The 11,046-nt window shown below is 35.9% G+C and overlaps 1 protein-coding gene and 2 long non-coding RNA genes across 3 annotated transcripts; all 3 read right to left on the bottom strand.

The window, feature by feature from the left end:
* Positions 1 to 1,815: 1,815 nt before the first annotated feature.
* Positions 1,816 to 2,544, bottom strand: LOC147515040 (uncharacterized). Its single transcript, XR_015213354.1, has 3 exons — positions 2,491 to 2,544; positions 2,102 to 2,229; positions 1,816 to 1,908 (listed from the first exon to the last, which is right to left on the bottom strand). It is a non-coding gene; the product is annotated as an uncharacterized LOC147515040 (long non-coding RNA).
* A 4,910-nt stretch (positions 2,545 to 7,454) lies between these two features.
* Positions 7,455 to 7,885, bottom strand: LOC147515039 (uncharacterized). Its single transcript, XR_015213353.1, has 3 exons — positions 7,757 to 7,885; positions 7,598 to 7,660; positions 7,455 to 7,517 (listed from the first exon to the last, which is right to left on the bottom strand). It is a non-coding gene; the product is annotated as an uncharacterized LOC147515039 (long non-coding RNA).
* A 189-nt stretch (positions 7,886 to 8,074) lies between these two features.
* LOC147515038 (uncharacterized) lies at positions 8,075 to 10,847 on the bottom strand. The gene is made up of 10 exons (XM_086592776.1): positions 10,803 to 10,847; positions 10,593 to 10,676; positions 9,604 to 9,666; positions 9,382 to 9,465; positions 9,143 to 9,258; positions 8,910 to 8,982; positions 8,748 to 8,807; positions 8,413 to 8,670; positions 8,254 to 8,316; positions 8,075 to 8,158 (listed from the first exon to the last, which is right to left on the bottom strand). Exons 1-10 carry the CDS (start codon positions 10,845 to 10,847, stop codon positions 8,075 to 8,077), a joined length of 930 nt encoding a protein of 309 aa, XP_086448902.1.
* Positions 10,848 to 11,046: the final 199 nt, after the last annotated feature.

The following is an 11,046-nucleotide window of genomic DNA, read 5'->3' as shown; positions in this document are numbered from 1 at the left end:
ACACAATAGCATCGCGGATTATCTTTGAACCGAATTCAATTCCTACAAGCTGAATACAAATTTAAAATGAAAAGCTTAACGAGTTGACCGTAAACCGATTTCTTTCGTAAAAAGGCATTTCTTGACGCGTTTATGCGAGAAGAAGTGATCTCGTAAATAACACCACACCACCTATGGTATTACCATACCAAGGAACAACGCATCAGGCAGCAGAAAAAGTACAAGTATGCATTCATAAGTGAATAGCAACTAAGCAAAATAAAAGAAAACACACCTTTGGAGCCAGAGTATATAGGGTCTGGAAGCATTGGATAAAGTCCCGAAGCAGACGCCATGTTTATAATCACACCCTGCTTCACGCCATGTTTATAAAGCTTCTGATTTGATCTATGATTCTGATTTGTATTCCTTGCTTGAAAGACAATGCTACAAGACTAATTCCTCTTATTTATCCAAAGTGCATAGGAAGCTAATCTTTGATACAATTACAGAAATTCTAGACAGAAAGAAGCAATTACCACCTTGAAGGGGTTTCTTGCATAAATCCCACAACGGGGAAAGCTTTCGTTTTCGCAAATATGGTCAGAGTTCTCAAGAATACGAGAGCCATCTTTGGCAGAAGACTTGTCTGAAGTCATCTGTGGTGTGCTTAAAAAGGATTTGGCCGATGAAACCATCAATGGATGGGAAGATTGTGCAATACAGACATTGGAGGTGGTATTAGACATTGAACGCTTGATATTCAAGAATAATCAATTAATCATTGACAGCTTGGGATATTTGAGGTTTCCCAAGCTTGGGATATTATTTGAGGTTTCACATCTAAATATCCCCAAATGGATTTCAATGTCCGAGTGGAAAGGTAAAATAAAAGTCTGCGAGTGGGTATTTCAGAAAAGGGACAATAGTAGCAGGCAAAATAATCAATTGTTAGACACTGTATCCAGTTCAATTATGATGTTCATTGAAGGCTGATACAACTTCACCTTCAATCATTTAAATTGATAAAGTTTGAAAGAAGAGGTAAATGACACAATAAAAAAAGAAAATACATGAACACAAAACCTTACTTTGTCGGTCAAATCAACGACCATGGCCTCTACGTATCTTTGAATGAGATCATTAAAATGGCGTTGAACGATTTTAGGCTAGAAATAAAAGATTCGCATATCATTATAGAAGCAATGTGTTGGAAATACTACAACATTCATATAACAAAAAAATAAAGAGTCACATCTTGTTTATTCATGATTGACGATTTTGATCCGTGGGTTTGTAGCTCAAATCCACGATTTGCTCCCAAAGAAGTGGAATTGATCCTCGAACTGAAAACACGATTCTCAAAGATCCGTTATGAAGAGAGGAACTTATCTATCCAAGAAAAAAGACAATGGAAATCTAGTATATCTTCTGTTGCAAATGACCCGCATATGTAAAGAAAGTTTGGAGCAATTTCTCATGTGTGAGGTATGGACAGCTTTATCCCAAAAAAATTCTGAAGTCACCAATGCTTAAGGTGGAACTGTTAGATAGTATACATGTAGTTACCGGATTGTCGGGTTGAATGAAAGAAATTGTGATCGACTATGAGACTGTTGCAATAGACTATACCAACAGACATGTTTCCGAAATGGTTTCCTTGCCCCTTCCTTCCTCGCTAACTTCCCTGTTCTTTGCAATTCGGTAGATATCGAAGCCGCGACACCATCGATGACTAGGTTTGACACAATATACAGCACAGAATCTGAACCTAATAAGTGAAAATATTCTCATACTAGTTGCAGTCTACTTTAAAATACTGCTTAAAGGACTCACTTTAATGTAAGGTCTGTTTCATACGAATAATACAACCCCAGTGTTGATTCCACTGTCCTTAACAGGCTCATAAAGTAAGCCTCATCTCTTTTTCTGCAAAAGCGATTGTTTCGCTTCTTATTCAAATAATTGTCCAATCAAACTACAGGAACGATTGAATTTAAGTGCACATAGAATACAGATATAAACCTAGACTTTTGTCTCCCCCTCTTCTGAAAGGGAATTAAACCATGAAGTATGAAGTGGAAGTAAGGAGGCCTTTTTCCACAAATACAAAAGTTCTTACTTCTTGACAAGATGAAAGCCTCAAAATCCCATTGCAGGCCATAAACTTCATAGACATTACTCGGAAAACGGGGAAACCAAGATAAGTGCCAACCTCCTTGCGAGAAGTTATTACAAGTAAATATGTTCCTGTACAAAAAATATTATTAAAAAGTTCTTTTTTCAACTGACTTCACCAATATGACCAGGCACATATCACCCCATCCATCTTACTAGCATAATAGCATAAAGAATCTAAAGTAACAATATGGCAGAGAGATTGCATTAATGTAAGACGATAAGAACTATAATAGAACACTAGCCTAGTAGTCTCCCATTATACTATTGCAATTTTTCCAGTGGACTACAAGATAAAAAATTAACTAATATAAGGAGTCCATCCAAACTTACCAGCCAGTAGTCTAATTGTTCCAACCACACCATAAATTATAAAAACTTTAGTAGTCCACTGGAAAGCACAGCTCATCCATGTAGTTTTTCTCTAGGAGGACCTTCTTATCGGGTGGTCCTCGACAAGGACTTGCATTGCTTCCTGATACGAACACGGACCTGGGAAAATCAAACATCATGTGATCAGAATATAGTATATATAGAGATATCACTAAAGAATTAGGGAAAAGAAGTATGCGGCTGTACTTGGGCAGGAAATTGAGTCTGGTCAGAACCTTTATTTGTCCATGCATGTGGGTTGATGTTTAATCAGCCATGACTAGTTGCCTCGTAAATACAGATTATGCGCTTTTATTCACTTCTCTGTCTAACAAATAAAATACAGTTTGAAGTGATCAAATGAACTATTACGAATCTCAGTGACGAGGGTACCAACATCGACTAATGAGCTGGTCAAGAAGCTTCCAAGCGCAGAGTGAAATCAAACTAGCATGACTCCAGCTGCAAGGGTGCGTGCCGACTGGAAGGTCATTGAAGAAATAAAAGCCTTCAACTTCTATTGCCTAAACCTTGATCATTTCCAACTTCAGATATTCTGACAACAGAAATACTAAATGTTGTGTAACTTATTGTATGATGGTCCTGGTCTACCAGTGCACTTCATTGCAGTTAAGTATTGGTTACTGAATGAAGAGATGCTCATTGTTATCAACCCGAGAATGCTCAAAGTATTGTGTGCAGGTGCACACCTCATGTAAGACTAAGATCAGAGGTTAAATCAAAGGAGCTTTGAGGTTCCAGTGTGAGCTTGAACCATGCAGTATAGGCCACACCTGAAATTTTTTATGTATAAGTAGACCTGTCCTTTTGAAGCATATATATTGAATAAATTGAAATTAGAAGTTTGAACAAAGAAACTGAGTCTACAAAACCCTACTTGATGATAATAGGATCAACTAATGAGCTAGTCCGGAAGCTTCCAAGCGCACAAAAAAGTAGGTACCTCCCACATTGCAATGGTGTACGTGTCCTGGAAGATTATTGAAAATATAAGAAGTCTTTGACTCAGTGACTCTTCTTTCTTAAACCGTCATTTTCCAACAATAGGTAATCTGAGAACAGAAATACCTGATGTACCTAAGCCAAAAATTCTCATGGACCCAAAGACACGACTTCAAATGCTATCAATATCTGAGGCCACATCTCATGCAAGGCGAGATCGAGAGGTTAAATTGACAGACTTCCGGGCTCCAAGATCGGCTTGAACCATGCGGTATAGGCAACACCACGAAAAGTTATGCATTAGTATCTCGCTTCTAATACCAGTCTTTGTGAAGCAAAGAGTAAATTATTAGATTAGGAGGATGCTAGGACTACAACAACATACCTAAGATTTTGAGACCTCTGCCTGTTTGGTAGTATAGTTCTGTGTAGGGCTCCATGAAGCTGAAGGGAGTAGAAGCCATATGGGGTGCGGCAAAGCACTTTTTCAGTCTTCCTTCACGCCTGGCATAGCTTTCTTGTGCTTTTTTGCAGTCTTCCTCCAAGGAAACAAAAGAGAGAAGAAACTGAGCTGTATCAACATGCCATGTCCATGTAGTATAACGTCCAACAATTTCTTGACATTCCCGCATAGTTTGCATGGACATAGTATAGGATTTCCCTTACCAGCATCACATTGATCATCAAAACAATTAATACAAGCAATACGGCATATATAAATTCCTTACAAGAATTTATTTACTAAGAAAAAAGTCTTATATGTCGAATAAGAATAAAAGTAATAACTACGTCAAGTAATAAAAGTAATCACTAGCCAAAAGGTGATTTCAATAACATTTAACCTAAGAAAACTAATAGAATCTCCAAATCCTTGAAAGCTAGCTATCTCCAGAATCTTCTAACTGAAAGTGATGATCCAAAACCTACAAAGCCAAAATGAACACCTTAAAGAGTTTGATTTTATCATTTTTCCATAATAGGTTTGATTGTCAGCAAAACAAATGCATACTATTTAGCAAATAATTTCTAAAAAAGAAAAACAATGTAAGAAAATACTCATCATGCACCAAAAGTCTCGCTCCCAAATGCCTTTAACCACTTCAAGTTGTACTCAATGAGAATTGTTGAATAAAGTCAAGTAGTAGAACCGAACGAAGGTCTCTTATTTCATCTTTGGTATATCTTTGCTATCTTCCCCAACTCTTGGATCTAAATTAGAGAAGGAAAGAAAACGTAACTAATATATTATAAGGCATTAATATTCTAATTTAATTATATGACAAAGAAGTATATATGTGTTTACCTTATTTGTTAAAGATTGAGAAGGATCCCTAAGAAAGTGTCTCATAAACATCATAACGTAGTAGGCACATTCTACACCTCCTGGTTGTTTTGGGCACTACACAAGACAAATAATAAGATTAGTCATACTTACTTGGAAGGAAAAAGTAATAAAAATATACGAATTTGGCTTTGTTTACCTTGACCACTTGCCAATTTGGTCCAGCCATCATTCTTTTCCCTCCAGCATAAGTGAAAGCTCTAATAGTACTACAGAAAAAGAAATTAAATTGGGTATACACATATTCATATAAGACCTTGTTGCAAACATTTTGAGATCCAAGCTCACATTGCATTCACTTCGGCGAGGGGCACACGCATTAACACAACATATACTAAAGGAGGATGCTAGCGAGAAGCATCATGTAAGATAATACGAGTTTGAATATGTTTCTAATAAAGTCGAGAACTTAAAGGGTTGGTATTTTAAAGGAAAAATATTATAATCATACAAGAAAATACATGAAACACATAACTTACTTGTCAACAAGAACTTTTATTCTGAATATTGGAGTCGGATTTCCAGAAGAATCCAACCAGTAAACTTGTTGTGATGATATATCAATAACAATCAATACCCAATGCCTCCTACAATGAAATAAATAGATAATAATTAATCCATAATGTATAGGGTATAGTCATTTAAGTAATAAATATGATTAAGAGACAAACAAAACACTTACCCCAAATTGTAAGGAATCAATAGAATTTGATTCCGCCTTTACATAAACCTAATCGTGTGTTGCAAATGCTGAATTTTCTCCCCATCATCATTCCCATAGTTTGTGAAGTTAGAAGGATTAGCAAATGTGTATCTTTCTTGAGAACTCATGAAACTCCCATAAAGATATCTAAAAAAATTAAAAATAAAAAATGTTACGATAATTGCATCTACTAATCAAATACAAATGTTTAAAGCAGCATGCAACTTTAGCTCACTTCATGTATGTAGTCATGCAGCTGACACTTAGCCAATCCATGCTGCAAATATCCAACAAATCAGATTTTTCAATGGAAAAATGGCCTAGCTCAATATCTTCCCCGAAAAGCTCCCTTTCTATAGGGATGACAATATTATCAGACGATTCCATCGTATTGTCAAGCATATCGCCATATTCTCTGATACTACATTCCATCTCATCAAGTGTTTCCTCCTTTTCCTATGTGAAATAATCAAAATATTGACGGGCATAACATAGATATGGACTTATATCACTAACGCTACTAGAAAAAAAAATAAAAAGCACTAAACTATACAAAACAAATTGAAATTGAAAACCCAAAGAAATTGAAGAGAATAAAAGGACAAGGGCACAAATTTAACTTGAATAAGCTAATTCACATGGATAGAACTTCACAACTTATTATTATAAACATCATCGCTAAATCTAGAAAGAAAAAAATCAACGCATACTTTCAAATCGATTGAAGTTTAAATAATCTAAAGTCCTGCCAAAACTAGTTGCATCTGCGAAACCATTAGGTTATGAGGATGAAACTTAAGTTAAGTTAAGATCTTCAAAAAAAAAAGTTTACAATGCAAAACACTATACTAAAACAGGGGAAATAGGCCACAACTGCCCAGACCACACTGCCTTAGTGGCTAAGTGCCATCACTGCCATGGATTTTATAAAAGGGAATTGACACTGTTAAATATAGTTTATTAAATACTAGTACTCATTGGAAATATGATTTACGGTAAATTCAATCTTCCTGCAAGCAATCAAAACTACCCAGAACCAATATTGTTTCCAGAATAGCGGCAAGATAAAACTCAATACTACCCAGGAGGCACAACAACCCGAGTTTATACAAAATGAAATAACTTTTCCTCCTAGTCATCCTAGAACCAATTTAGATTGTCCACCAAACTCTAATAATAATTAACGGCACATAGTGTTTGATTACCAATGTACTAGTTTTACTTATTTACTGGATTAACCTATCTAATGCTATGAGTGCAGTGTGAACATTTCCCTGCTTTTCATTGGTACCTTCCTCTATGTAAATTTACTCTTTGTACTGGGGAATGCTAGAAATGAGATTGTTCCTAGAAAAACCAATTCATCTTTATGCAAAAGTCTATAAATAACAATTAGTAAATATATGGGATTATGATCATATGAAATAAGCTAAATACCTGTGGAGTACTAATTTCAAAGTTAGGCAATGCCTTCTTACTTTTAGCCACAACACCAAAATCTTTTATCTGCATGAGTATAGTAATAAATCTAAGTCATATATTAAAAGTACAAAATGCATATAAAAATACAATAATGTAAACTTTGACCTGTTTGCCTTTGTTATCCTTTCTAGCCTTCTCTGATCCAAGTAAATCATGTTTTTCTTCCTACATGAATAAGGAGAAAAAAAAAATTAGTATATGCATGTCAACACCAATAATCATTACTTTTTGTCTAATAGTTTACCACATTGCCGATTATCACAAATTCTTTTGGCCACGCCACAAAACTATGCCATGCATCCTTAACAAATCTCAAGTCACCAACCGGTACTGGGAGAGGGAGGTCAGGTTTGATTACAGTGTCAATTTGTACTCGAAAATTGGCTTCTCCTAAGGGAATATCATTAATATTTTCTTGAGGTCGAAAGTATTCTTGAAAATCGAGCCTTTAGCAACGATGTTGCTTTTCAAAGTCAAAGCCAAACTACACTTCACACCCTACAAAAAAAAATAGTAAATCAATATATCAATATATGTACACTAAAAGTACGAAGTGTTAAGAAGATAAAAATGTTGACCTGTTTATTTGATTTTTTATCGTTGCTAGCCTTCTCGGGTGCATCAAAATCACCATCTCCTTCCTACATAAATAAGTAGGGAAAACAACATAATCAATCAAATGAATGAACAAGTGTAAATCAACCAAATACGTCATTAATCTTTATATGATTCTTTACCACATCGCCAACTATGACAAATTCTTTTGGCCATGCCACAAAGCTGTGCCATGCATCGCTAATAACGCTCAAGTCACCACTTGGTACTGGTATTGGGAGGGGGAGATCAGGTTTCATTATTAAGTCAATCTGTACTTTCATTACATTGTGTTCTCCCAAAGGAATGTTGTGAACTTTTTCTTCTGGTCCAGTCTTCTTGAAAAGTAAACCTTTAGCAACAATGTTGCCTTTGGATCTCAAAGCCAGAGAACACTTAATAGCCTATAAGAAACATGGATATGAGTTAGAGCTTATGCATATATCGTGATAAGAATTATATCAATTTAAAGGATAAGTACCTTTGGGTGTACTGAATTCATGATTGGTCGGAGTCTTCTTCATTTTTGGGATAGCATCTTTCACCTGCATGTTTAATAAAAATAAATCAATATATGTACACTAAAAGTACTAAGTGCTAAGTGTTAAGAAGATATCGGTGAAAAACATAAAATGTTGACCTGTTTCCTTGATTTTTTATAGTTTCTAGCCTTCTCGGATGCATCAAAATCACCATCTCCTTCCTACATAAATGAGTGGGGAAAACAACATAATGAATCAAATGAATGAACAAGTGTAAATCAACCAAATACGTCATTAATCTTTCTATGATTCTTTACCACATCGCCGACTATGACAAATTCTTTTGGCCATGCCACAAAGCTGTGCCATGCATCGCTAATAACGCTCAAGTCACCACTTGGTACTGGTATTGGGAGGGGGAGATCAGGTTTCATTATTAAGTCAATCTGTACTCGTACATTGTGTTCTCCCAAAGGAATGTTGTGGACTTTTTCTTCTGGTCCAGTCTTCTTGAAAAGTAAACCTTTAGCAACAATGTTGCCTTTGGATCTCAAAGCCAGAGAACACTTAATAGCCTATAAGAAACATGGATATGAGTTAGAGCTTATGCATATATCGTGATAAGAATCATATCAATTTAAAGGATAAGTACCTTGGGTGTACTGATTTCAAGATTGGGCAACATCTTGCTAAATGTATCCCCATCTTCTACCTGTATGTTTAACAGATCTAATTAAGTCCCACAAAGAAAAAAGAAAGAAATCGAATGCGTAACACAAACAAGTCATAATCAGATGCAGAACTAAGTTGATACCTGTTGGTTTACTCTATTATCACTTCTACCACTATTAGATCCAACATTCTCGTGTGGTGGCGAATTTATGCATCTCTTTCATCCTTAATGCACTTTCCTTTTCTAGAAACCTCACCCTTTCTTCTGCTTCCATCCTTCTTGCTTTTTCTTCATGTAGTTGGGTCTCAAGCTCCTCTCTATTTCTCTTCCAAGTACGTCTAGGAAGTTTAAAGTATGTTGTTGGAGTTACAAACCTCCCCTCCCCCCTAACTCTACCACTATGCTCCGGGGTTCCTAAAGCCTGAGTAAGTATATCATTCTTTCCCTTAGTTACTAAATTCCCCTCCTTCTCCTTCAGTTTCAATTGAGCCTACATGACAGAATTATGTTAATACATTTCAATATTTTATATATAAAAGTAAAAAAGAAATTAACAAAAACTTCAAGAAAACTGACAATTCTTTTTGGCAATTTCCATAGTAGTATCATTCACAAATTCACCATTCTTCTTTTGACGAGCCCTTAGCCATTTGACACTCCGATCATCATGTTCTACTGAGGAACCGAACTCTTCTTTCTATTAAACATAAACAAAAAACTGTATTAGACTAGAGTATATTCATTGCTACAAACAGTAACATATAATAGGACCTAGAGTATTGGACAAGAGGTGAGGTGATAAACCTTGAACCTACAGCCACCTAATCGGACATACAGAATTGATTTGATAACCAGATAGTAAATCAATTAATAGCCTGATCTTACATGAACCAGACACCTAAACCAGACAGCCACCTAAAGTCGTGAAGTCAATTAATAACAGAAAATTCCTTCATCAGCTGGATGGCATTGAAAGGAGGGCTCAAGAGGCGTTGCGTAAAACTAAAAGAGTGGGAAGAAAGTAGCAACCGATGTTTTGTGTCTTGTGTTGGCGTGAAACTGAAACCGTAGATCATCTCTTTCATACATGTACAAAGCCAAACAAACATTATGTAGTATCCGAAGAGAAGATAGGATTCAGCAGGCCCATGGCCCATATGTGGCAAGAAGAGGTACAATGGGCTGAAAAAATTACACGAGGTAAAGGCTGCATACAAGATAGTCACAGGTTTACATGGAATGCTTTTGTATACGTGGATTGGAAAACGCGAAATGACAAGATTTTTCAGAATAAGCAAGTTGACTTGAGACCGGTTAGTAAACTTCGGTGATCGGAGATGTAAGAAGCGACTACCGCTCTTAACATAAGAATGGAGCAAGGACCGGAAGCACATAATTTCATGGAAATGTGGGAGATAGAGGTTGGAGTAAAACAGAAAAAGTATGAGAATCTTGTAAGTGGATGAGAGCAGAGAAGAGATACACAATCTGAATCTTGGGACTCTACAAGGGACTCTACAAGGAATAGAGGGAGAATGGGGGCGCAAGTCATTTCACGTAATGATAGAGCAAGGAATGAGGATGGCATTAACACAAGGAGTAAGTAAGATAGCGGTACAAACAGACTCAACAAATGTTATAGCGTGGCTGAAAAAGAAAACCAAGTACCCATGGGCAGCAGAGAAAATCAGGAAAATTCAAAATATGAAGGAAGAGATGGAGCAATTCAGCATCAACCATGTATATAGAGAAAGTAAAAACCTCGCTTACCGAAAAAAAAAAAAACAAATTAATAACAGAAAATTTAGAAAACTAAATGATTACCATCTCTTCTTCGAGACCAACATAGCCTGATCTACTGAGTCGGTGGTTATACACATTCTTCTTTCTCCTCTCAGTTGCGACTTGCTATACTCCTTTGAATTCAAAAAGACAACAATAACTAAGTATAGTAGGGGATGAACATACATAACTAACTATCACTATGCAATTTGAATTTCATTCATCCCGAGTTTAAACAATTACTATACATACCTGAAACTCATCCGTCAATCTTGACTTCACAAACTGTTCGATCATTTTGACGAATAAAATCATAAATTTTTGGTGGTTTCTCCAGTAGGCTACGGTCATTTATGTAAGGAGTAACATATTTCCTAGTCAAATTGGTCTTGAAAGTCCTCCATCTTTCCCCAATGGATGATATGACTTTATCCATACAATTTGGATCAATATCAAATATTTGCTAGACATAAAAAAGCATGTAAGACATCAGCTT

The sequence above is a fragment of the Coptis chinensis genome, chromosome 2 (assembly GCF_015680905.1).
Source record: "Coptis chinensis isolate HL-2020 chromosome 2, ASM1568090v1, whole genome shotgun sequence".
Taxonomy (NCBI): Eukaryota; Viridiplantae; Streptophyta; class Magnoliopsida; order Ranunculales; family Ranunculaceae; genus Coptis; species Coptis chinensis.
The sequence above is the reverse complement of the archived record's forward strand: the minus strand, read 5'-3'. Positions and strand labels throughout refer to the sequence as shown.